The sequence below is a fragment of the Populus alba genome, chromosome 18 (assembly GCF_005239225.2).
Source record: "Populus alba chromosome 18, ASM523922v2, whole genome shotgun sequence".
In the NCBI taxonomy this organism is placed as follows: Eukaryota; Viridiplantae; Streptophyta; class Magnoliopsida; order Malpighiales; family Salicaceae; genus Populus; species Populus alba.
The window spans coordinates 2,812,693-2,840,654 of record NC_133301.1 but is presented as its reverse complement, the minus strand read 5'-3'; the positions used below and the strand labels follow the sequence as shown (position 1 = coordinate 2,840,654).

At 32.7% G+C, this 27,962-nt stretch overlaps 2 protein-coding genes and 1 pseudogene across 3 annotated transcripts; 2 read left to right on the top strand and 1 right to left on the bottom strand.

Annotated features, from left to right (window-relative positions):
- The first annotated feature begins 1,283 nt into the window (after positions 1 to 1,283).
- LOC118051079 (serine/threonine protein phosphatase 2A 57 kDa regulatory subunit B' kappa isoform) lies at positions 1,284 to 5,507 on the top strand. Its single transcript, XM_035061615.2, has 2 exons — positions 1,284 to 3,216; positions 4,897 to 5,507. The coding sequence occupies exons 1-2, from the start codon at positions 2,074 to 2,076 to the stop codon at positions 5,251 to 5,253; spliced, it is 1,500 nt and encodes a 499-aa protein (XP_034917506.1). The 5' UTR covers positions 1,284 to 2,073; the 3' UTR covers positions 5,254 to 5,507.
- A 767-nt stretch (positions 5,508 to 6,274) lies between these two features.
- On the bottom strand, positions 6,275 to 13,553 carry LOC118051080 (cyclin-A2-2). 2 transcript variants are annotated; one of them, XM_035061617.2, is made up of 13 exons: positions 13,303 to 13,553; positions 11,226 to 11,584; positions 10,773 to 11,055; positions 10,339 to 10,472; positions 9,810 to 9,902; positions 8,808 to 8,941; positions 8,110 to 8,185; positions 7,539 to 7,615; positions 7,410 to 7,443; positions 7,162 to 7,311; positions 6,913 to 7,047; positions 6,653 to 6,737; positions 6,275 to 6,521 (listed from the first exon to the last, which is right to left on the bottom strand). In XM_035061617.2, the coding sequence occupies exons 2-12, from the start codon at positions 11,553 to 11,555 to the stop codon at positions 6,684 to 6,686; spliced, it is 1,500 nt and encodes a 499-aa protein (XP_034917508.1). In that variant the 5' UTR covers positions 11,556 to 11,584; positions 13,303 to 13,553; the 3' UTR covers positions 6,275 to 6,521; positions 6,653 to 6,683. The 2 variants fall into 2 exon arrangements, with proteins under 2 accessions (XP_034917508.1, XP_034917507.1); XM_035061616.2 differs by having other exon boundaries at positions 6,275 to 6,737; positions 13,303 to 13,552.
- A 12,843-nt stretch (positions 13,554 to 26,396) lies between these two features.
- LOC118051281 (uncharacterized) lies at positions 26,397 to 27,429 on the top strand (annotated as a pseudogene).
- The last annotated feature ends 533 nt before the right edge of the window (positions 27,430 to 27,962 follow it).

Genomic DNA, 27,962 nt, shown 5'->3' with positions numbered 1-27,962 from the left:
CTTTATAATCTCACAAGCTAAATTCGCATGCATTTGTACTTCATCTATCTTGGTATATATCAGCTCCTTAGGATATATATATATATCAGTTGTTGAGTTGTCAGGTCATGTTTTTAGAAAGATGGATATAACACGAGCCTGTGGTTAAAAACTTTGCATGCCCAGTAGAGGTTGGCTTGCCCATAGTGCGAGTACAAGGGAGATATGACTCACTTTTAAACTCAGATGCAAGTAACATGTTCAGCTAGCGGGAGACGTGGATCGAGCAATGGAGTGTGCGTGTTTTCTGCCTTTCACTCACACAGTGGGTTTCTTAAAGTTTGCGCTTAGTCTACAGTATTTTCCAAAACTCATGCATATTTAAGTATGTTTACTGTTATTTTTTTAAATTATTTTTTATTTATAAAAATATATAAATAATATTTTTTTATTTTTTAAAAAAATATTTTTAAAAGAAATTGTTAAAACATCATTGTGGTTGCAGATTGTAGCCTGCTACATCCAGCATCTCTTTTGCTATTAAACGCCCCTATATATAAGTATATAACCATCTTGGTTTTCATGGATTTCTTTTTTTTTTTTACTCCAATCCATTTCATGTTTGTGCTTGCCGAAGCATGCCATGCTTCTTTTTCTGCCATTGTTGTTGTTTCTTGTCAGTTATGGCTGTTATTGTGCTGAAGGTTTGATCTTGAACCCTGCTGGGGGTCGGGGGAGTAATCAATCCATTAAGCTTAGGCACGAGAAGCATGGCTTTTGTACCGGGCTATATGGAAAAGACCCAATTGACCCTAACTGCTGTTTTTATTATTTAAAATGCAAGGGCAATATGGTCATTTAAATGTGCATTAAGGTTAAAAATACCAAAAAAAACTTCGTGTATGAAAATATTTATTTAATCCCAATTAATATAATAATAACAAATAAATCCATTGAAAGTAACTACATACCCCTAAGACCATATTATTTGAGTTTTTTAAATAAGGATAAAATGGTATTTTTAATGCTTCAATGTATAATAAAATGTATCTTGGTGCAAAATAGATATATGAAGCCTCTTGGGTTTTTTTTTTTTTTTTTTTTAATGAGGTGAGCATGTCGAATTATGGAATCTTAAGTTTGTTGATGTTGAGATCGGTTCAACTTCTTCAGATCACAAATGAATCTCCCAAGCTGCCATTGAATCTTATGAATTTCCTAAATCACCCCAAGACGTCGTCGTTTAAACCATATCTGAATTCTACAAATTCTTGTGCTTTTCGGACCAAAACTTAGCTAGTGGTTTCCAGTTGGAAAACAAAAAACACAAACAGAAACAGAAACAAAAATCAAATCAAATCTATGTCCTGATAGCTTCAGTTAATCAAACGGTCCAAATATCACATGAAGCCTCCATCTTGTCCGAAAATCCATCAAAATCCAATTATTAAATTTCTACAAAGTACTTGCATTTTCGGAGAAAATGCCGGAATTGTCTCATCAACCGAGAATTTCTTTTTTTCCACCAAAATAATTGAAAACAATTGCAATATTGTATTGCCTCTTGCTTTTGTTTTGCTTTCACTTGCAGAAAGAGAAAAGATCAGACATTAACATCATCAACCAACACAAGGTTGCTCTTCCTTCCTCCCTCCTTTAGATCTCCCTCCCTCCCTCTTCCTCTCCCTCTCTCTCTCTCCACTAAAACCTCACATTTGATGTCTTCTGTCATCATCATTACATGAATCTTTCTCAAATTGAGGTAGACTATCAATGGATGTTATCATTGTTTGATTTACTAAAAAACCCAGTTTTCTTCTTCTAGTTTTATTTGCCAAGATCTGACCTTTCACCAAAAATGTACCTTAAAGTTTCAAACTTTTCACCTCCTATTAACAACCCTCAAAGCCTTAGAATTGGATCTACTCACATTCTCTCAAAACCCTTTTGATCCGTGACCAAAATCTAGCAGAAATATTAGCCCTTGTTTGTAAACCTACTTATTTACAAAACATACCCTCCAATGGCCGTGCTCTGGTAGCCAATTTGTTAGATTCATGTGTTGTGTGGCTTAAAATTTGAGTCTTTCTCATAATGTTGAGGCAAATCTTGAGTAAGCTCCCAAGAAAATCTTCAAAAACTGACTCAGCTGAGTCAGCTCGGCCTGAGTCTCCATCAACTCAGCAGATATCCAATGGCTCAAGTGCAGGTTCGGGGAAGTCATCCAATGGTCCGAAAAGAACGTCTTCTGTTGTATTTCCAGCTAGTGTGGTTGCTGGGATTGAGCCACTCGTGCCCTTCAAAGATGTGCCTAGTGCAGAGAAGATGAATCTCTTTGTGAGCAAAGTAAGCCTGTGTTGCGTAACTTTTGATTTCAGTGACTCAAGTAAGAATACACTTGAAAAGGATGTGAAGAGACAGACTTTGCTTGAACTTGTTGATTTTGTGGCTGCTGGGTCTATGAAATTTAGTGAACCTGCCATTTTAGCTATGTGTAGAATGTGCGCTGTTAATTTGTTTAGGGTGTTTCCTCCGAATTATAGGTCTAATTCGAGTGGCATTGGCGAGAATGATGATAATGATGACCCAATGTTCGATCCTGCGTGGCCTCATCTGCAAATTGTGTATGATTTGTTGCTTAGATTCATCAATTCTACGTGCTTAGATGCGAAAGTTGCTAAGAAGTACATAGACCATTCGTTTATATTGCGGCTGCTTGATTTGTTTGACACGGAGGATCCAAGAGAAAGGGAGTGCTTAAAGGCTATATTGCATAGGGTTTATGGGAAGTTTATGGTGCACAGGCCATTTATTCGAAAGTCTCTGAGCAATATATTCTATAGATTTGTGTTTGAGACTGAGAAGCATAATGGGATTGCAGAGTTGTTGGAGATTTTTGGGAGTATAATCAGTGGGTTTGCCATGCCTTTGAAAGAGGAGCACAAGATTTTCTTGTGGAGGGTTTTGATTCCTCTGCATAAGCCGAAGTCTGTGGGAGTTTACTTTCAGCAGTTGTCATATTGTGTGGTGCAATTTATTGAGAAGGAACCCAGGTTGGCGAGCATGGTGATAAAGGGGATACTGAAATACTGGCCAATAACTAATAGCCAGAAGGAGGTAATGTTCCTGGGTGAGTTGGAAGAGATTTTGGAAGCAATTAGCATGGTGGAGTTTCAAAAGGTCATGGTTCCGTTGTTCTGGCGGATTGGATGCTGCATTAATAGTCTCCACTTCCAGGTATCTGCCACTGTCTTAAGTTTTAGTTTGGTTTATTGGTTCTTTTTCCTGTGATAGAATGGCTTTGAATTTTCATAATATGTTAGAACTGAACTAGAACTCATGAAGTTTTTACTAATGCTAAGCTTCACAAGATGTCTTCTGAGTTGGCATTGCTTACTGATTGTTACGTTTGTTTACGTTAAATTCAGTTGGAACCATTGCCTTGGTTCATGTCATAGCATGTATGTGCATGGTTGTTATGCTACATCAGGAGTTTTGCTCATAGGATGCTGGATGTAATTTGCAATTTATCATGTTTTTATGAGTGCTTGGAGCCCTATGGATATATCACTTGGAATTCGCTGGTCTGGATGGTGGTTTGGTGTTTTTAACCATTCCATTTCATTTATCTATGTTAGCAGGAGATGGTGCCCTACTTGGTGAAATATTTCCTTGAAGTTCAGTTACTAAATGGATTTGTGTTTGATATGGAACTTATATTTACTTGATTAAATCTTAGTCTTGGAATCTTTAGAATTGGTTTTGTGCTAAGCATGGCACTGAAATGACCATAAGCTTCAACACCTTGGGGCTCTTTTGTGAGATGAGGCAGTACTTCAGGTATGATATTAGCACTCCTATCTACAATAGCACTCATTTTCTCTCTCCATTCATTTCTATCTTTCTCTAAAACAATGGAGTGCTATTGTAAAGAGATGGGGTGCTAATATTCTCTCTCCTTTAGGGCCTCAATGTCATTCACTTTATAAGAAATTACATATTCTGCGTCTTCCTTGAATGCCTTGTCATTGAAAAGTTTCTAGAAATGCAAACTTTGGACTTGCCATGTATGGGCGCAGAATAGGGGAGAAAAGAAAGTGAGGGAATGGAAAGCAAAAGGAAGAAAATTGTATTTTCTCTCTCTTGTTTGCTTGATGTGAAAATTAAAGGGAATGTAAAATGGAAGGAAAGTAACTTTCCCTCGTTTTGGAAACCAAAGAAATACAATGTATTGTGGATGGTAAATTTACAATTATTTCCATCGTGTTAAATGCTACTAGCAATTTGTATTCAAGATTGAAGTAATTAATTTACTTTTCAATTCAAAATTTCCATTAATCTTCTCTCTTTTGGAAAGAACATGTTTTGTGCGTCGTGAGGGAAAATTTTCTCATAATCACTTGCCCATACTGTCTCTCTCATCCCGAAACAAGGGAAAATACCTTCCTTGTGTAGTTTTTTTCTCCGCATTGTCTTTTTTTTGGGTTTTGAGAGCGAAGAAATGGAATTTGAATTTAGGCCAAGGACATTCCGTGTTTTCCTATCCTTGTTCATTAGCCATTGCATCAGGTATAAAGTAAAGCTCTGTATTTTGCTGAGGATGCTTGGGAAGTGGAAATATCATGTTCTGAGGATTTAGCTTGTCTTTCAGGAGGCCAGAGAACTGGTACTTTTAGCCGCCTCTCTTTGATCCCACCAAACATTTGCAATGAAATACAAAATCTGTAGTTGGACCCCTTTTTTCTCTAAAGCAGAACATAACTTTGATTATGCCGACTCCCATCCAATCCACGTCGATTGAGCTCTTGATAGTGTTGGTTTATTTCAGTGCTTTTATGCTGCCATGGAACACAACCTCTTTGAGTTATGATCATCGGTAAATTACTAGTTTTATCTTCACCGTGTATGTTGTTTCAGGTGGCCGAAAGAGCCCTCTTCTTATGGAACAATGACCAAATTGTCAACTTGATTGCTCACAATAGGCCTGTGATTCTGCCCATCATATTTCCAGCATTAGAAAAGAATGCCCTTGACCATTGGAACCAGGGGGTGCTCAATTTAACTCTAAACGTGAGGAAGATGTTCTCAGAGATGGACGATGCATTGTTCCTGGCCTGCCTTGATCAGTTCAGGGAGGATGAAGAAAGGCAAAGCGTGTTGGCTGAGCAGCGGAAGGAAGCATGGCAGCGGCTGGAGCAAGCTGCCAGTCTCAAGCCAGTAAGTAGAAACACAGCCGTTTTGGTAACTCCTTTGGCGACCTCAATTGCCTGTTAACTCCCGTGGTGGTGGTGTCCTCTGTTATTGTCCTCCTCCTTCGACGGAGTCGGTTTCCAAAGCCAGGAAAGGGAAATGCTGCTCTAGTGGTCTGGGTTGTAGGATTTTTTTTGGATGGTCCTGTGACAGCCAGTTATTGTAACTTGGGTTGGTCCTGTATTTCCTGTTGCTACTGTATGGAATGTTAATTATTTCTTCCTTGGTGTAAGGTTATGAAGGAAGGACCATGCAGTGGATTATACAATTTTCTGTCAGCTAGTTTATGGGTAGTTTATGAGAGTGTGGTAGGGGTTGTTTTTTAAAGTGTTTTTTATTTTAAAATACTTTATCAATATAATTTTTTTTTTTTTTTTTAAAAATTATTTTTGATATAATATATCAAAATGATATAAAAATATTAAAAAAAAAATTAAAATTTTTTAAAACCACTTGAAAAATGCAATGTTAAATTGCATTTTATCTTTGTACAAAAAAAAAAAAAAAACCTATTAATTAAATTTATGGATAATATGCAATTTAGCCTCTAGTTTTTTGTTTTCACCAAAACATAAAAATTTATAACTTGAGTTCACTTGCAAATTGCCAAGGCTTGTTGAAGCTTTTTTTTTTTCTTGGAGGAATGTAAGAACAATGCAAAAGAGCTAAACAGAGTAAGAGGCATCAAAATTCTGTTAAAAAATGTGTTTTAAAAAAGTGTATTTTAATGTGGATCAACCTATATTTTTTAAAAATGTCAAAAAAAATGTGTTAAAAATTAATTTTTTATATATATATATCAACACCCGTGCTGCAGCATTTTCAATCTCACTTTAAATAAACCAATGACTTGCATTAGGACTTTTCTGTTACGTCCACCAAGGTGCCATCGCCCTTTTCCACTGTTGTCTAGAACATATCGACATCGGTATTCAAAAAAGACAGGACCGCTTTCAAAGATCAAAGCGGTCTTGTCTTCCGGAACCCGAAGTTTTCCTCAGGTTTTACCAAGACTTAAAATAAAGAATAATCATGCTACAACAGATATTCTAGAATGAAAATTTTATCATTTCTTTTGTTCTTTTTTCCCATATGATTCACAAGGTTTAAATACAAAGGTAATGTCCAGATAACTACAATTCTCACTGCTAAATTAGCAACCTGCCGAATAACCTAGCCACGGTTAAAACTTCCTGTAGACTGGGAAGTTCTGAAATTATTCCGCTAAAGGCATATAAATTACCTCCTCGAGTGTGTTACGCTACTGATCACTGATTACATTTGACTTTGGTCTGGAGGCACCAGAACAAGATTAGATGTTACAACAATGATAGACAGAAGTTGAGCAACAAAAAATGCAGGTTTTTAATTGAATTAAATTCTATGATTAGAGCTGATATCACCCTCAGAGGGAGCGGTTTACTTGTTAATGCAGGACCCGTTTTCCTTCATCCTCAGAAAAGCGATGAAACTCGTTGAACGGAGGTCAAAGTTGCTACGGATTTGAACTGCCACAACAACAACCATTTGTTAGTTTGATTTGATTCATATGCTGGTGAGAATTCAAAGGGCTAGCAACAATATCTCCGAGGTATTCTTATGCAAATTAGACAGCATGAACACACTGTCCAGCTAAAACAGATCGAAAGAAGAAAACCTCTCCGAATAGTACGAGCTCTTTACCTTCTGTTGTCTATATTTGTCCCGTATAGCATTTAGGCAACAACCGTCAGTGTTCAGCTGCAAATCTTCCAGGGCAAGCACTGTAGGTTTCAGTTCTGATGCTGTGTAACTAGTGTAGTGCTCTAGAGTTGAGTTCTGAAATGAGTACACAGAAGCATCCTCTTCAGATATTTCTACAATGAATGAAAAGAAAAGAAAAATATAGAATAATACACAAATCAAACAAAAAGGAGGCAGAAAAGGGCAGACCCATGGGTGGTCTGATTGATTGAGTGTCCATCGGGCAAGAAAAACAACAGATGCGGCTATGAGGGAAGGTAATAACTTTAGGAAGTTGTACTCAACAAGAGTCAACTCTGCTAGATAATTGGCCAAGAACTCCAGCTCGACACAGGGGACCTGTATTAAAGCAATTACAGGTCTCTGATCAGATAAGTTCCTGCTTGGTTAAATTCCAAGAAAATATGTAACCGACAATTGCCAACATCATAAAATACCTTGCAGGAAGCTTGTGCTGCTTGAATGAATCTCCTGAGAAACAAAAATTGGAATAGAAAAGAAGAGCAACTTCAGTATTGATGGCATCATACCAGCAACATATAGGTAAAAGATGTTCAACATTACACCTCAGAAATGATTTCGTGGTGGGAACTGATAAATGAAAGTGCAAGAAATTCAGGACTTGACTCTCCATTTTCAGAACCTGCCATAGTATCGTGTTAGAAGCCTTGTATATCAGCACAGCAAGTGGGATACTATTTCAAGGGAGAATCCAGCAAAGTTTTAAGAATGCAACGCACAAACTTATGCTAAGTAAAGCCTCCATAATTAGAATGGAGACACAAATTGGCTTATAGAAAGACCTGAAACAATAATATTTGCACCACACACGTTGGAGGTTAATTTTGTGGCAAATTACTTTAACTTCCATAATGATATGAAGAATTCAAGTCAAGTATAAACAAAATTTCCCATGAATATGAAAAATTTTAGGTAAACTAAATAATTGACCCCATCTTGTAGTTTATATTTAGCCACCAATATGATTTTTTTCCTAAGAAAATGTCTAACTTTACAGCAATGAAGAAAATAACTGTTACCCCAGTTTTTGGGTGAGGTCAGCAAGTTCAAGTGAATGATGAAGCATAAAAAATATGAAGCCTAATACATAAAGCTGCCAAGATTCCTAGGGCGTACCTCTCCTCTTGTGTAAGTATTGTCAGTGATGAAGCAAAACTCTTCCACTCTTGGCGCGCAAATTTCTTCATACTTGCTGCCATCATAAATGAAAAGAAGTGCATAATGTCAACGACTAATGTGGAAAAATATACATGACATGCAATTCTATCCACACTGCCAAATACATTCAAGGTGTTTCTAATACATAAACCTTGGTTTATGTTCTGTGATCAGAAACATGTGATGATCATGCAAAGAAAACAAAACGGTGTAATTCCTTCCTTGCAATGTGCAAATATGCTCATATGAATAAAGGGAGATGGAGAGCATATCTAATGCATCAAACATAGCATCATCATATAGCAGCCAAGTAGTATTTCATCAAATGTCAGCAAGAATAAAATCAAAACCATAATGAATTATGTGGCATAATATGTGAATTTACTTATTTAAGCTTCAAGGATTGTCCATCATCATTCTTGCAATCATAAAGACTTGTTCTACTCATAATTCGAGCCCAATTGTCAGAATAAAAATCTAATGAATTATGTGGCATATATGTGAATTCAATTATTTAAGCTTCAAGGATTAAGTCGCTATCTAGTATCTATCATCACTCTTTCAACCATAAAGACGTGTTCTACTTAAAATTTGAGCCCAACACTTGTTGAAAACCAGCATATCTTATCTAAATACCAAACAATCATTAAACTTACGAGGCAATCAACATGCAAGTAACACCCAGCAGTTGGAGTCTTTGTTTTTCAATATAGTTCTGTGAGAGGAATCGATCAATGAGATTGACGGTGAGGTAAAGTGTATCTGGAACCAACGAATATTCTTCAGAAACCTGAAAGAGTGCATATAGATTATCAATCTCCGCTCAACATCTGATTGAAATAAAAAGGTCCTGAATATTATTGAAGCATTGAGGTGTTCTTAAAAATCCCAGCAACTGAGATACTAAAGTTTCACCTTCTGTTCGATTCTCAAGATCAGGATTCTGTTTATGTTTAAAAGCTGAACAAATCAAGTTGTTGTAATTGTTTAGGAGCTCTATGTCCAACAACAAAAAATGCAAAATGAATACACATAGCATATGAATATGAAAGCCGAAAAATACTTAAGGTGGTCATAGAGAATCAAATCCTAAATGAGAAAACTTCAGGTGTTCTCCCACAACAAGCCAGTATCCCCTATTCAACTTTTTAGTCTTTGGTCCTATACTTTCTTAGGAAAAAAAACATCAAGTTTGGAAACACCCGACTGAATAGAGATGGAAAACATGGAGAAAGAAAAAAAGAGTTAGTAGTCAAACCATTTTGTTTTGATTTATGATAGCTGCAGGAGTTGATGAACTACATGGAAACTTAAACAGTGAGTGAAAAAGGCAACTGGTGATCTTCTAGGCAAAGATTAAGATCTGCTTTATTGGTTGAAGGGAAAACTGTTAAGGCAAAGTGACACCATCAAAATTAACAAGATACCATCCAAATTAACAGAGTTTAAAAAATAAAATAAAAAAGCAATCCATTTTGGTAGAGAAGAATGATTGGAATTTAAAATAGTTACACTTTCTAGGAATGGTGGCATTTCTTTTCAAGAGATAGAATGAGGCATTTCTTTTCAATAACTTTTGAAAAAGTATGTTGAACTTGCTTGAGACATATGCCTGAGGCAGTTCCTGCCATTATATCTATATAACTGACTGCACTAACCTCCACAAGCCAGTCGATCAGAATTCCTCGCATGCTAGGACTAATATCATGCTGCAACTTCTCCATGTAATCAATCGAAGGCCTTTGGTCAAGCTGAGGTACAAGAGATACAAAAAGGTTAGCACTAACTATGGTAATGATACCAAGGAAAGTGCAAGTTACTAATTCTGCTGTTCTTAAGTTAAGCCCTAGCTAAAGTTAATTTCTCATTTGAAAACTCGAGTAATGCAGCAGTTATTTGTTATTAAGTACTTCTAATAAAAGAAAGAAACACCTTCATGTTGCCTAATACCAAAATAGAGAACACTAGCATTGGATAATAATTTTGCAAGAATTGTTCTATATCAAATTATGCCAAGTTGTAGTCAATAGCAATGATAGTTTTCATTCATGAAAGGAACAGCTTTAATCTCACTTTAGGATGATCAAATGACAATAACAACAATGATTAAGATGTGAGATAGCAGGTTATGGATTTAAAAGGGGATGATAAATGATTGCAAAAGGTTCTAGAGGTTGTGGCACATACCTCCTTAGCACGTATATTGTTATATATATCAGGGGCGTACAAGCTGCAGAGCTGAAGGTCTTTTATGTTTGAATCAATATCCACTATGCTCACGCCAACTGAGGCATCCAGTTTCTCAGAAATTTCACTTTCTTCTGCACAAATTCAACAAAAAATCTGTAACCGTAGGTAGTCTACTAAGTATTAGTACGGCAATGTCAGAGAAGCTCTTCATGAATAATGGGTGGTTTCATTTATGCAAATTCAATCTATTCAGTCACCTTTAAACATCAATAATTGCATCTGAAAAATAAATTCAGATCCATATTAATGAAATCAAGATGCTCAAGTCCCTCATTTGTTAATTAAACCATCAATGCCATAGAACTGGTTAGATTTTATTTGGTACATGATTGAGGACAATGCTTACTCCCGAATCATGATATAGCACAGACCTTTCTTTAGAGGCCTTTCAGCTCCTGAAGTTTTTGTGGAAAGAGGTACTAGAAGCCTTGGATCTGCTACACCACCTTCTCTTGTGCCATGACAATCGCTTTGTTTTTTATCTTCTAACTTTGCTGGTGAAGTAAACTCTTGTGCTTCCCCCATTCTTATTTTTGACAGCTCTTCAGCTAACTTTTCTTTTACATCCTCCTGAGCCGGTGAAATTTCCATAGAGATATGAGCAGCCACCTCTGCATTCTTATTTCGAGGACATTTTCTAGCTTGTTTGCTAGTCTGTCAATAATCTCTCATTTAGTGAGTTTCGAAGAAAAAAAAATTTGCAAGTAGTGAACTACTGGTAAATGTAGATAAAAGTAAATGCCCAAGACAAATGTCAATATAAAGTAATTTATGCTATAATTACAAATTTTGAAGATTGGGATACAGGCAAGAAAATTGCATACTTGTTGTTTTGTTGCAATGTTGCAGTTCAGATGAGAATTCTCACAAAGGACGTTGGTCACATCTTTAAGCACTGCCCTTCTCTTATGCTTAAGACCAGCAACTGAGGTTGAACAAGATTTGTTCTCATCTGATGCTGCTCTTTTGGCCTTTGATCTAAGAGGATGCTTCTGATCCTGTTTAAAGGAGGGTTTTGAGGCAGGAAATAATCCTACTGAAGTCCCCGAAGCTTTAGCACGTGCCCGTGTAATTCGAGTAGTGGGCTCTTCATGTTTGGCAGCAGTTGCATTTTCTTTATTCATCTCTGCTTGCCTCGAGGAAGGGTAATGCATGATTTAAACTGAAATGCTATTCATTGAACCTGAAATCTCAATACCAGTTCTATGTTAGATATCAGGAAAAAGAAGCAATTCCAAAGCAGGTAAAAACTAAAAGAGAGCAAAGCAATCAACATAACACCAATTTTTTCATAATGCTGCAAGGCCATATATTAAGTCAAACATAAGAAATCATAGCAGAGGGAACCAGATTTAATAGCCAGTTAAAAAAATCTTTTTCTCAAAAGAAAACTAAGCTTCAACATCACAAAAAAACAAGCGTACACAACACTGTAGTAAATGCAAGAGAATGAAATATAAACAGGTTGATCTACTATGATTTGAGCTATTAACAAAAAAACTTGCGGGACTTGTAAATTCTCATGTTCATAGGACAGGACCACTTGCAAATCACTTTCAGCTCAACCGGGTTACTGAAATATCCAGAGACACCAAGTATGGAACAAATTCATGCTTATTTGAGATTATACAGGTCGTACATTCAGGCTTAGGTGCGTTGTCCACAGGAAATATTACTGTTGCAAACCTCGCTGTGCAACCAGTAAATAGTTTCTTTTCAAGTTGAAAAAAGTTCTTGTATAGAAATATCTGCTTGTAAAAGCCAACTTTGAATAAACCAAAAAAGAACCCCCCCCCCACTGCTTCTAGATTAATTAAGAAAGAACCGCCTCAGACCTAGTTTCAGGCAACTAAACTCAAACAAAAAGCTCTTTCAAGTCACACTCCTTTATTCTTTCTCAAAAATTTTGCAATGTAGTGATAAAGAAATCCATGTTACACATTGAGAATTTTCACACCGATACAATAATTAATGTCCGGGTAAAACCCATCTTTGAACTCATCCTATGTTATTCATCTCGAAATATGCATCCCGAATTAGTTTCCTTAATAATATTAACCATTTCATAGGTCGGATTCAACTGAAAAGGCCTACAAGACACCGACTGTGAAATGACTGATATTATTATCGAGGAAACTGACACGAGATGAATATTTCAGCATGAATACCATTACTCTAAAGCTTATTCAGAACGCGAATTCAAAAAACAAACTAACATCATCTCCTAAAAGTTACCTTTCACTATCTTATGAACAGGAAGGAGTAAAAAGTTTTGCTACGGTTTTAACCTCTATTTTGTAGCTGTAAGAACCGAATAAATAAGAAGTTTTCTTATTCATGCATCTTGACAGTAACTAAACAGACACATTTCAAAATATCGAGCTAAGATCTAACGTTAATTAAAAGACCTGAGCATTAACAACACAAAAGGCGGATATTAAAACCAAATTAATTAAAAAATAGGAAACAAAAAACCCTAATCCTGCTAAATTACTAATCCATTTCATCATCAAATGCTTCCAACCTCAAATCATCTTCTCCTCTAAACACAAATTCCTGGCTCAAAACTCGCAAACGCAGAGCACACAGACAAAAAAAAAAAAGACAATGCGCTTTAAAAATACACAAAGTTTCAAAACAGAATTAGAAACGACGCTGAATAAGAAAAATCGAAAAACAAAACGCGAAAATGCTGAATTAGAGTCTGCTTCGCAGATCTATAGAAGCAAAAACGAAACGACGACTTGTCATTTCGGAGAAACAAAATCTGTAGCTCTTATCGATCCAACAGCGACGTGTCACAAGCAAAAATCAATCACCGATGGTGTCTGGAGCTCAAAAAAAATATAATAAAGAAAAAAAAAAAAAACAAAGGGAGAGGAGAAGGAGAAGCGAGCTTACAGTGTGCTTGGAAGCTCCAAGAAGACCTACTAGTGAAGTGATGGTCTCTAGAGAGCTCTCTCTGTAAAGAGAGAGAGTGAGAGAGCTTCTTTTTTTTCAAGAGAGTGAGGCTTCGCGTCGTTGAGTTGATGATATTATAAGGAGAGGGTGATAGCTGTGTGAGCGGGACGGTGCCACAGTTTAAACTTCCCAAAAGATTTGTTATTTCCACCCCCTTTTTGCTACTTCCAGATCTTGAAGTGAAGAGACTAACATTTTGGATCTAAGAGAGGATTTGTAGTCTTTCTTTAATGACAGGTAGGTAACAAGTGGTCGTGTTGCGGTGTGGTGTGGTTTGAAAAAGAAATCAAATCTTGATTTATTATTTTATTTGTAAGGAGAAAAAAAGAGTACTCGTACATTTTACTTTATACTCTTTGTTAAATTTTATTTTTTAATTTTTTTTTAAATTTTTTTATTATTATCTAAGTTAACTTGCTCGTGACTCAAGTCTTAACCGAGTTAATTTTTTAGTTAGGTTTAACAATTATATTATTATGGATTTCACCTTTTCTTTTATATTTGGATGATAATATTGTGTCCTACCTAATTATATATGGTTATTTAATGAGTATTATTATCATTAATTTCCTGTATTTTTTTAATTTTATTGATCAATTAGTACTTGCAGAAAAAGAAAAGAAAATAAAAACTAAATTATGCACATAATATCCTTTTAAAAACTATTTTAGCTTATTTGAGATGCTAAAAAAAGAGACTCTGTGAGTTGGTTCAATAAATTTTTTTTCCATAAATGAGGGTTCCCATAAAAAAAAAATATTGTATGAATCTGATGAAATGAAAAGAAAAAACCAGGTGGCATTTTCTCAAAATTGTATGCTACTAATTGGCTTGCTCGGAAAAGCTGCTTCGTGATGGTATGATAATTACTGATCATATTTTTATGATAATTATTAATTTTAGATTCTGTTTTATATTGTGGTATAATTATGTTTTTAAAATTATTATTTTTATTTTTAAATTAATTTTTTTTAGTATTTTTTATCGTTTTAATTTGCTAATATCAAAAATAAATTTTAATACATATATATATATATATATATATATATATTATATTTTAATATATTTACAAGTAAAAAATATTTAAAAATAAATTCTATTACTTTCTCGAATAAATCCAAGTATAAAAGGAAAATGAATCTCAAGATTAGAATGCTAAATATATAAAAAAAAAAAAACTTGGCAAAAATACAAATTAAATTAAAGCTGTACATGACCCAGAATTGGTTACACTAGAAAATTAAATGAGTTAAATATAGAATAAATAGAGAAAGGGCTCCTATTAGATTGCAATAATTTATTTTCCAAGTAGGAATTAAAGGGGTGGTTGGCAGCAGTGCAATAATAATATTGTTTGTTTAAATTTTAATTTTTTAATTTTAAATTAATTTTTAGTATTTTGTATTGTTTTGATATATTAATATTAAAAATAAATTTTTAAAAAATATTATTTTAATATATTTTTAATAAAAAAAACTTTAAAACACTACCTCTACTACATTTTTCAACAAACTTATTAAAAAAAAGAGTGAAAAACAAAATTCATTATTAATTATTATGCATGCAATCATCATTGCTAATCAAGTATACTTGTGAATAACACATTGTGATTTTTAACTGGGTCAATTTTTAATCATGAAGCTTACCATTGTGATTTTTTTACCATATCTTGTGCTATATGTTTTTTTTTTTCAAAAAAACGACACTAGAATATTAAATCTTGAATCAGTAATAAATTATGATTTGGTATCATGCGGTCCTCAATAAAGATTCTGAATGGAAAATTATCCTTAATAATAAGAATTAAAAAAAAACACCTTAATTTTCTTTTATGGCTAATTAAAATCATATATTTCAAAAGCGCTTTTAAAATAATTTGAAATTTTTTAATTTTTATCTTTATTTCCATTAATATATTTTTAGTGTTTTCATATCATTTTAATATGCTGATGTTAAAAATAATTTTTTAAAAAATAAAAATATATTATTTTAATGTGTTTTGGAATAAAAAATACTTTGAAAAGCAACCGTTACAACATTTTCAAACACGTTTCCAGTGCAATAAACCATGAATTTTTTTTTTTTTTATTTACCCCAAACTAATTATTTGTAGACTTCAAGCCCTAAAATTAGTTTCTTGGCAAAATGATGAAAGAATAAATATTTGTGGTGCGAAAAAAAGAGATTTAATGAATATGCAATGACGGAAACCTCAAGATCTTGCCTTTGACTAGCACACTTCAAATCTTGAAAATTGATTTGTTGATGAAATGATAAGAGAATAAATATTTTCAATGTGAGCAAAAAGATTTGATAATAGAGAGAAGAAAAGAATTGTAAATGACGGGTTTTTTCAGTTAAAAAAAAATTTCAAAGAAAATTAATTTTCTTACAAAAACAATTAAGGTTGGGAAAATAATTGTTGATTAAGTCCAAAGACAAAAGACAATTTAATGAATGAATCGAGAACTAATTAAATTGTTTTTAATAATCCCATCATAACCTCCAAACGTGTAATTATTTGTACATAATTATGTGTTTATATGAGCATTCATGAACGCATTCATTGCATTCTTGGTAGGTTATACCGATTAAACTAAAAAAATTTTAAAAAAAAAATTAATTTAAAAATCAAACTGTGAAAAAAAAACGATTAAAATTTAAAAAAAAACCGACCGGTTCAGTTCGGTTTCAGTTTTATAAGCTTGAAATTGAAAAAACTGAACCAAATCAAACTGAAAAAACTGAGTCAAACCGGTTTGAACCGGTTTTGTCTGAAAAAATCAAACCGAACCAAAATCGGTTGATTTGAACTAATTTTGGTTTTTAAAAAAAAAAATTGATTTGACTACTTAAAAAAAAAACCAAATAAAAAATCATCACCCCTAATAAAATTTGTGGCTGTAATTTAGCTGCATAACTATATCTATATGATCGAAATTATAAGGAAAAAAAAAATCGGATGAGAGATATGCTGGAAATTGAAACAACTGTTATAGGAAGAAAAAAAATAGAAGAATTTCAGAATTATGCTTCTAAAAAATACTCAGGCGTTGTTTGGTAGGTTTTTTTTTTTCTTTCCAAATTCTCGAAAGCAAGATGTGAAGATTTGTTCGTCTAAAAAAAAGTAAAAGTTTATTTTTTTTCGTTTAAAATAATGGAGAAAAGTTTTGAAAACTTTCAAAAAGCCAGAAAAGGTAGTTTTCAAAGGTTTTCAAAATGAAACAAATTATTGTCAATTTAAAAAAATAAAACAGATTCTTGACTTTTGGATTCTTTGAAATACACGATCCACATGAACCATGCAATCAATTATCTAGTTTACAAAATTAAATATTATATTTAATATTTTTATTTTCCTAATTTGTTTATGATTTTTATTATTTTCTTTGCTTTCAACTTTTCTAGTTTGTTTAGATTAGTTTTTAAATTTTATTTAAAGAGTTGTAAACTTTTTAAAGAGACAAACTACTCAAACAGAAAATATTTGATAATAAAATATTAAATTAAGGTTTTTGTGTGATTCTCTTTTTAGTATAATTATGTATACTTGTACTTATTTTATTTCTTGTGTTGTTTTCATATGTGTTAGTTGGTATTAGAAATTGATGGTGGTTATTTACTTGTTGGATGCTTGAATAAACATGGTTAAAGAGGTTACACAACAAGATGCGTTCGTGTAGGAAAAGATAAAAAGGTTTCTTCTCGAGAAAGAGACATTCAGGAACTATGATAGAAGACATGAAAAAAAATTTACAAAATTGAAAAGAGGTGTTCAAGAATTGATAATAAAAATTATGCAAAGATATAATATAAAATTAACTTTTTAGCACTTATTAGCTCGTGAAAGTGAGAAGTCCAACGAATCATGAGAAGAGTAGTCATAGATTCATGACTAATTTTAAGAACTTGTTTTAGAGGTGTGAGCAAAGAAAGCAGTTTCTTGATCGGGATGAATATAATGTTAAAAACTAAAAGTTTTCATTGTTCTAATTCTTTTGTGGATTGGAATCAACCACTAGAATTTGATGAGGTTGATGCTAAAAAAGAATAGTTAGATACAATTTTTTTTGTTTAAGATGTCCAAGGGAATAAAATTATATGTGATTTGAGAGTATTTTTTTATGAAGCATATTATAAAGGATGTACCCCACGTGTCCTTGGAGAGAATCTTAGGATTTATAGGATCAAAGTTAATGCTATTGCATTTCAAATAAAAGTTGTGAAATAGATTTTCAAATCTTATCATAACACTAAAAGTGATTATTGTTAGGGAGATTGAGCATGTTGTTGATAAGTATGATATTTCTAATGGAAAGACTAAGTATGTAAAGGGTTGAAAATTCTTGGTTGGACATCCACGAGATCAAGACATGAACAATTTAGGCTCGAGGACGAGTTCTTCCCAACTTAGAAAGACACGAGAGGGTTTTTAGGAAAAAATATATGTTCTCTTAGTTATTTTTATGTTTTCCTATCTAGTCTAGAAAATTAAATACTATGCTTAAGAATCTTATTTTTCCTAGTTTGTTCATAATTTTTGTTGTTTTTCCTTTAGTTTTGGGTTCTTTAGCTTGTTTAGGTTAGTTTTTTTTTTTTTTTAATTTATGTAAAGAGTTACAAACCTCGTATAAAGGCATGCTATCTAAACATAAAATATTCAACAATAAAGTTTTGAACTAGGGTTTCTTTTTTATCTCTTTTTCAAAATAGTTATGTGTTCTTGTACTTGCTATATTTCTTGTATTGTTTCTATTTGTGTCAGATGGTATCAAAACTCATTGATCTTAGTGGTTATTTATTTATTATGTGCTAGAATAACTATGATTGAAAGGGATAGCAAAAAAAAACATGTTCGTGTAGGAGGGGAGAAGAAGGTTCCCTCTCGAGGAAGAGATGCTCATAAACTAGCGATTGAAGACATATAAAGACATGTTGCAAAATTAAAAAGATATATTCAGAAACTAATGATAAAAAACATGTGAAGATAAATTTCAAAATTAACCCATCAATTAGTAGGTATGAAGAGCCCAAAGAATCTTGAGAAGAGTGATCAATGATCTATGACTAATTTCGAGAACCCGTTTCAAATACATAAGTAGATGAAACAGTTTTTTGATCGGGATGAATATTATGTTAAAATTGAAGGTTTTGATGATTTTAGGTAATATTTTCCTAAATATGGAAGGATTTTTTTTTTAATCAAAATCTCAATTTTTTTAAGTGTACTCAATAAATAATTATTTAATACCTTAAAAAATTATTATAATTTACATTTTTTTTCTATGTTGCGCTAGTATTTACACATGGAGATCAACTATATCTTTTCCAATCTTATAAAAAACATACTATTAATATTAAAACTAAGATCTCATTTAGTATTGCGGTCCAAATGTGTTTTTAATTTTATTTTATTTTTGCTACAAATTAATTTTGTTTTTGTTTTTGTTTTTTTTTTATTATTATTTTGATGTGCTAATGTCAAAAATATTTTTTTAAAAAATATATTATTTTGATATATTTTAAAACAAAAAAAAAAATTTTAAAAAAATTTCTATCATACTTCTAAACATGTCCTAAATGATTTATGAATAATTCATTTTTTAATTTATTCAATTCTCTCCAACATAACAATGAAGCTAGGGAATTTTTTTTTTATAATGGAAAGGCAACAAATATAGATAAAACCTTTTATATGCACATGTGGTGGATGAATCAAAATATTGGATATCAACAATATGTTTTTTTTTTTTAATCTGGATATCCTCACATACTTTTAAATAACGAGACTAGTCTCATTCGAGATTTGTGGTTGTCTCTCCTAATAAGTGCGTTTCTTGGAGATTGAATTTGTGTTCTTACTCTTACAAAGATATATCATCAATATATTTGGATGGAAAAGAAGGAAGAGATGATGAGATTATTCCTCAGTGAAAATGAATTGTAGCATTTAAATGTATATCACATGCAAGAAAATGAGAAGGTAGGATACGAATTAAAAATATCAATTATTAAATTACAACAATAGATTTAATGATAGAAAGGAAGTTACTACCTTTTAATTTCAAATTTAGAAAACTCATATATTTTATATTTTTTTAACCCTCTCAATTCCCTAATATAAGATGTTATTTTCTTATTATTAATTGAGTGTCAAAACCATAGCTATAAAATCCGATTTAAATCACTAATTAGACAAATTAATCTAGAACAAAATATAATATTTTTTTTAAGTTGAAACACCATTGTTTATGATTTTTTTTAAAAAGTCAAACTAGATATTACTTGAATTTTAACGAGATAAACCGATTTGCAAGTCGATCAATCAAGTCACTTTTTAATTAGATTTGATATGAAACGTAGTCTGGACCAAGTCTTGGATCAACGGATCATCTAATTAACCAATCAAGCCATGTTGAGTTAAATAACAATGGTTGTAATTTTTAAAAAGCTAATAAATTCATTTCATCTTGTTGTGTTTTAGAAAAACAAAATTTAATCATGTTGTATTTTTGAAGCGCTACAAATACCAACCGATTGACCAGTTGGATATAATTTTTATAACCGGTTTGAGTTAATATAATTGTTTAGATTTTAAAAATCTCATTTCAGACTCTTAGTTTCAACAATTTTATAATTTATTTTATAAATCAGTTGACATATTAATCTTATATTTAAATAAATATTACAATTGTGAATCACGACACAAAGAACGCGCGGCTCTCAACCATGATTTCTAAAATATACTATTTAACCGGGACTTTTTGTTTCTTTATCGATTTGCCATTTATTTACTTTTTACAGGCGAATTGCCCAATTTATCCGACCAAGAGGCAAGGAGAGCCCTTCACTGAATGAGGCACTGACCAAGAGCGGATTCGAATTTCGGAAACTTCAAGTCCACGCCTGGCTCATGCGCAACAACTGCACAGTGGACCCCCAGCTAAAAAGCATATAGGTGGGTCCAAAGCCTTTTTTATAGTACTTTAATGGATTATTGGGCCCAAGAGGCTCCTCCCTGGCTCCTCTTGTTCACTGTACTAAAAAAATATGTCAGCATCTAGAATCTGATTCAAAAAAAGAAAGAAGAAAAAGGAAAAAGGAAAAAGGAAAAAGGAAAAAGGATGCAATTTACAAAGGGATGAGATTTGAAATGTTGAGGAAGAAATGATTGAGACATTGACATCTACAAGAAGCAATTCTTTATATTTTAGGAGAGTAGAGATGGATTTTGTTTATTGGCTTCCAAGTGAAAAACTCAAATAAAAATACCAACTCCACCACACTTTATGTACCAACTATACCATAATTTGTGCAAAAAGATGTTGGTAAATTTGGTATCAGTTGATTTTTAAATTATTATTTTTTAAAATATATTTGCAAAATATTATTTTTTTAAAATTTGCATTTTTTTTCCCCAATATTAATACATCAAAATGATTTAAAAAAAATATAAAAAAATTAATTTGAAGTAAAGAAAAAAATAAAACAATTTAATTTTTTTTTCAGAAGTGTATTTAAAACAGAAAAACAAATACACCTATAGTTTCAAATAAAAATGTTGGTGGCTTTTTATGATTGCAATTGCATTATGGTTTTTAAAAAAATATAAAAATCATAACTTTTTTATAACTAAAATTTTTTTAGATGGAATTTTTAGTGGGATCATGCAAAACTAATAAAAAATTAACTAAATAATTTCGAATCCATGGTTAGAATAAAACACAAATCGCAAAAAGAAAGTGATGATTTTTTTCACAATGAGAACAAAGGAGGTTTTGATATAGGGAAACGACAGGAGAGGTTTTTTTTTCAAAAATGAGACTCTCATTTTGGTTTCGTACCAGATAATATTGTGCAAGCAAAAAAATTAAAAAATCAATTAAACTAAAAGAATAAAAAAAAACTAACCGAAACCGGTTGGTTTGAACTTGGTTTCGGTTTAGTTTTGATTTTTTTTTAAAAATATTTCGGTTTGGTTAATTTTTTTGATAAAAACCGAACCGAACTGAAAATAATCACCCCATAAATGGTTGGTCCACACAAGCATGAATTTGGGGCAAAAAATTAGCATGCTGTAGGCGCATTCATGAATCAACACATTTAGGCACATTCATTGTTTAAAGAAGTCAATGTTTGATTTGAATCTCATTTTATAATCCCAACAAGCACGATCTTCGCAAGATCATCAAACCCAGTTTTTTAGAGTCAATCATCAAGTCCAGGGCAGGAGACACATTGTCCTATTCCAAACCCTCGACAATAGAGCAATTAAAGAAATGGTTAGTTCCATTTGTCTCTTTGGTTATATAACCCTTGTGATGCTTGTTCCTCATCCATAGAGTGTGATTTGAGCTTAAATTCAATATAAAACTATACAATATATGATGCCAGTTGTTTATTCTGCGGTTGTGATTTAAAAACAAAAAAAAAACAGGTATAAAAAAGCTATAAATTATATATATCTTTTCTGTAATTATAAATAAATTATATTAAATCCGTGATGTATGTTAATTACTAAATATTTTTAAAACTATGATTAGAGTAAAATCCATCTTTACATACTCTACCAAATAAAGAAAAAGTATATCCCTAACTAGAATAATCATACTTGCTCTGCAACATAAACTAATTACATAAACAAATAATAAGGGTGTTTGATAGCACTGCAACAGTTACTTTTTAAAATATTTTTTTAATTTTTAAAAAATAATTTTTAATATCAACTTATTAAAATAATTTTAAAAAAAATTAAATTTTTTTTAAAAAATTCAAAAACACTTTCTACCGACAGTGCCAATCACTGCCAATAACACAATTGAGAAAGACAAACATAAACAATCACCCTTTCAAGATTTTACTGCGGTCCAAACGGTTTTTGCCCAATTTAAAATTATTTTTTTTTGCTAAAATTGAGTTCGATTTGTACTTTCTGGATCGTTTTGATGTGCTGATATAAAAAATGATTTTTAAAAAATAAAAAAATATTATTAGCATACTTTTCGGCACGAAAAGCTATTTGAAAAACAACAGCTACCACACTCCCAAACACCCTCTTTAACTAAAATGTATGGTCACCTACCTTTGACATGACATGCTCTCTCTCTCTCTCTCTCTGAAAGATTCTCCGTTGCGATAAGATAGTTGAAGAAAAGGAACACCAGCTCCTCCTCCGTTTTGACAGATCAGAGAGGAAAGATAGCTATCATGGCATGGAGAAAGGCCAAAAATGTTCAAAAGTAGCGTGTCACCATTTCAAAAAAACATGGGAACATCACGAATTTCCCTTTTACTTTCCTGTGATTTCAAGCAACCCTCTTTATGGCCATACATTTTGCAAGCCCTAGCCACATGGTTTTTCAAATCTTCAGATTCCAAAAGTTCAAATTTATTATTCAGAGGGAAAAGGCCAATCTCCAAAAATTTCCTCGCTAGATGTGACCTGATTCAGTGCTGCCAGTTAGCCAGTAAAGCCACCGGAAAAAGATTGTTTGTTGCCTGTTGAGTGGAGTGGATTACCGTATTTCATAATATTGTGGTCAGAATATTGTTTATTAAAAAATAATTTATTTTTAATAATTTAAGATTGTTTTGATATATTCATATTAAAAAATAAAATAAATTATTTTTAAATAAAAAAAATACTTTAAAATTACTATTACAATAGCCGCTAATTTTAAAAATGTTACTTGTTATTCTGAGTGGTCTTTAGGGACACCAAGGCCAGTTTGTGGGGTTGCTAGCCAGGACTCCGTGACTTTCCGTGTGCTTATCATTGACAGATCGGGGCAAGGAGTAAAAGTGTTCAGTCCTTGCAGTACAACCGTTAGACCACAGTTGCGTTACTGTGAACTGTAAAGTGAAGGGGATATACAGTGAACTTTGATTAATTACTTTATTTATTAAAAATTATTTTTAATATTGAATATATTAAAATAATCTAAAATATATATATATATAATATTAATTTAAAATTAAAAAAATAAAAAAATTCAATTTTTTTTAAATATTTTTAAAATGCAAAAAAATAAACAGGATATTTTTTTAAATTATCTACAAATTTCTTTAAATCAAAACTAATTTTATCTTTAATCTATAGATAATTTATTCGATGCATGCATGGCAATACAAGTAGATAAAGAAACCATAATATTGGTGGTTTTCATTTTAATTTATTAAACTCGGTGATATATTTATTTGAACCAAGTTTTATTTTGAACTAATTTTAAATATAACGAGTTAAATTCATGTGATATGGAGAGTTGATATGTAATTTGATCAAATTCATACTGACTTAGTTAATTTTAAGGATTTTATTTTTTTTTCTAAAAACTTTTTTTTTCATTTTTTTAATCCAAAAACACTTCTTTTTAAAATTATTCAGGGTTGGCTAGGAAATTAGTAAACCAAGTTTTAAGCTATGTTTAGAAGTGTGATAGATGTTGCTTTTCAAAGTGATTTTTGTTTAAAAATATATTAACATAATATATTTTTTATTTTTTTAAATTTATTTTTAATATCAATATATCAAAACAATTCAAAAACATAAAAAAGTTAATTTAAAACTAAAACAATAATTATTTTTATATATAAAAACACAATTAAATAACAATGCCAACCAATACGTTAGACTGGACCAGATGTTAGCCCTGGGCTTGCACCGATGATTCTAACTCCACTTGACCACGATATCAAACGTATTTATGGTGGGCTTTAGACACCCTTGTAGATAATATCAAATTTCACTTGGTCAGCTTCAATGTTAGCTGCTGAGTACTGTCTTTCCAATCCCACCATTTAATTCGTGTTTCATATTAATTGAGTTATGCTGTATATCCATTTATATGAAAAAAATCATTTTTAATATTAGAACACAATTCAAAAATATAAAAAATTAATTTTAAATAAATTTATTTTGAAAATGGCGTCTCAAACACTGCCTACATATAAAGAAGAAGGCTTGAGGAGTTTTGAAGAAGGGACACCAAATGGAAAAAGGTGAAGTAACCACTCTAATCAGTCTGAGGATTCACCCTCATCTCATGAATAAACAGACATCTCTTATAATCTTGAGAAACAAGAATCATCGGAGGAGGCGATCTATAATGAAGTAATATTACAATTTTCTTAAAATTAAGAGAAAAAAAAGGAAAAACATATAATTTTTTCTTTTTTTTTACTTGCCCTCTACTTCGAGATCCTCTTCTCTGTTTTTATATGTTGCCTAATCAAACTTAAAATTTTTATTATCTAGAACAACCCTAAGCAAGTCACCTGCAACGATTTTCGAGTATCGGAATTATTTTGGCTAGGCTATTATGCATAGTTTGGGACAGAGGAAAAGACTTGTTATTTAAATGGGTGACTCCAGGATTGCAGTTCCTGTTAATGGTTTGAGTTTAAGTAGAAGCATTGAACTCAGCACAAGCAGAATTTGACAAATGTTAGATAATATACACTACAATTTTCTCGAAAATTTAGCTTTGCAAAACTAAGATTTACAACCACCAAGCCTGGATCCAAAACCAGGGGGATCAGCTATATGGGATCCTTTTGCTTGATTCCTTGCGATCATATGCATGTAGAGCTAAGATTTCTGACAAAAAAAATTACCAGCAGGTGTTTGATGCTGCATCTGTGTTGTCCTGAGTTTTTTGAAACGTCATAATGTTGTGGTGGCTTCAGTCATCGACCATGCCTTGCCTCTGATCATTTCTTCCACTGAGGTATCCTCGGAACCACAACCTGATAAAACCACAGGGATAGAAAAGAAGTCCATTAAATCAGTAATATTCAGTAATTTCTTGGAAGGAATGCCTTTCTAAAACAACTGCTAGTAATTCGGCAGCACAGGATATTCATACCCCAATAAATTCCAGATCAATTTCAGGATTTTGCTCAGGAACAGTCCCTGAAGACTCCATTGAACTGCAGCAGAGAGTGAAACAAGTCTCTTCCTTGGAACAACCTTAACACTAACACATCCATTTCCTGGCGCATTGCCATGAGATAAATCTGGCATCCTGGGTAATATCCCACCAAAATTAACGGCAGCCATTTCTCCATCTCTCTCACTCTCTTCTTTCCTTGAAATATTATTGATTTCTCACTCTTTTCCTCTCCATTTAACAAAGCAAAGAACTTTCTCAATCTCTCTTTAAAGGGTATTTGGTTTGTAGTGAGCTGGAACTGGGTCTTATACAGGCAGTACTTGACCATTTTAATCCGTCATCAAAGTTGTTGCACTGTTTAATTCAATGGAGAGTTTGCTTGGAAAGGAGAGAGAATGTGATTCTGCCTGTTGTTTACTGTTTGGTAACATTAGTGGAAATTGAAGAGGGGATTTGGTTTGTAGTGACACTATTGCGATTTTGATTTGAATGTATACCAGAGCAGGTAATATGGAACTTCTTGTTTAGTGTTGAAATGGAAGAACTTTATCGGGTTTTGTACTTACATTGCAATTTTCTTAAGTACACTATCTTAGACAATTTCATTGGATTCTAAAGCCTTTTGTAATGTTAGATTTTTGCCTTTTGAATTAAAAATTCGAACTTGGTTTCGATTTGATAGTTTGCAGTTGCTTGAACATGGTGATATCGACTTTGAATGTCGAAATGTGGATTCAATTTGGAGCTAGCTTGTTGTTTGGTGAAAAAATTTGATTATATGGTTGCTTATTAAAATCTTTGTGTAATCGTACCTGGTCCAAGCTTCACTTTTTCACTTATTAAAATCTGTGTAATTGGAGTTGGTCCAGGCTTTACTTCTTAATTGACATATAAATTATTGGGGTATTTGAGTTTTGCATGGAATTTGAATTTACAGGTGAGATTTTATGATTGTGAGAGTTTGTGGCTTGTTTTGATTTGCAATTATATTTTTCTTTGTTTTTGTATTTTAAAGGAATTTTTTTTTTTGTTTTTAGATATAAAAATTAAATTTTAAAAAATAAAAAAAAATTATTTTAATGTATTTCTAAAATAACTAATAGGGAATTTGTGATCACTTAAAGGCGCTGCATTTGTGCAGGAATGTCAGTAGCTGCAATTCGAACATTTAAATATGCGAGCAGTTCAAACTTGATTTGTAATTCTGATGCTGGAATGAGCTTGTTTGATACTGTTCGATTCCCCCTGTAAGGAAGGGCATGTTAGGGGGCTACAGAGTATTTTGACAGGAAAGTGGAAAAGGATACGTGTTGGGCTCCATCAGTTAGGACATATAATACACTGTCAAATGGATGGTCCAGATCAAGAAAGCTCAAGCATGCAGAGACTTTGGTTGGAAATGAAGAAAAAGAATGTGAAACCGAGCATTGTAACATATGATACACTGGTAGGAGGATATTGCCGGATGCGGATATTGCCGGATGCGTCGTGTTGAGAGGGCTATTGAATTGGTTGATGAAATGAAGAGAGAAGGGATTAGATCAAATGCCATTGTATGCAATCCCATTATTGATGCATTAGCAGAAGCTGGTAGGTTTAAGGAAGTCTTGGAGATGATGGAGCACTTTTTTCTGTGTGAGACAGGCCCCTCTATCTCCACCTACAATTCTTATGAACCTGTATACCAAGATGATTGAATCTGAGTACACCTCAGATCGACTCACTTGCCATCTTTTGTTGAAGATGTGTGAGGAGGAGAGACTGGACTTGGCTGTTGAGATTATAGCAAGGAAATGAGAGCTTGGGGATGTGATAGTCCTTTTCTTTGTCAAATGCATAGATTTGAAGATGCATTTGCAGGATTTGAGGACATGTTAGGGAGAGGTATAGTTCCTCGGTACCTTACTTTCCATGGATTGAATGATGAGTTCGGGAAACAGGGAATGATTGAGCTGGCATGGAGTCTGAGTAATCTGATGTCTTTTGTTTCGCATTCAAGAGATTTACCAAATAAATATAACGTTCAGAGGGATTCATCACTGCGAGCAGAACATCTATATTGCAGAAGACATGAGCGATGTCTGAAATACTAAAGACTTGTAATAATCCTAGTGAACTTGTTAAGCACATAAGTTCATCTCACAGAAGCCTCAGAATCCAGCTGTGGCGAATGTAGAGAATGAGAGAATGGAAGGGAGGGAGCTGATTGCTAATGAATAGTGTTCAGGGACCGGAGAACAGGATATTTAAAGATTTCAAATGGTTTTTTTGTGCTGCACCTCTCCGCAGTTAATGTTGAAGTTCCGGCAGGTAAATTGTTATCAGTCGTTACCAGTTACCCTTTATCGACGGAGGAGCTAGTGTGGCATCACCTTTGACATGAATTCTTCCGGCAAGAAAGCTTTAAAGGCTATGCACGCATCACTCCTCAATTATGTTCATGGTAGATGCTCGCAAGCTGAGAGAGATTTTGGAGTGTGCATTACGCTTATGGAGCTAATACAATGATGGGCTCGAGTCTCGACATGGTGGACGGACGGTCCATTTAGGAATATTTGGAGGGTGTAAGAAAGACCAAACGAGAGAGAGACACACACAGTTTAAGTTGTTCCTTCATGTCAAGATGTGACTGGTTATTCCTCTAATTATTAGGTAGATTTGAAAAGAAAGCTTGCTTTGAAAATGTATAAATTAATGGAGAGGGGTGTT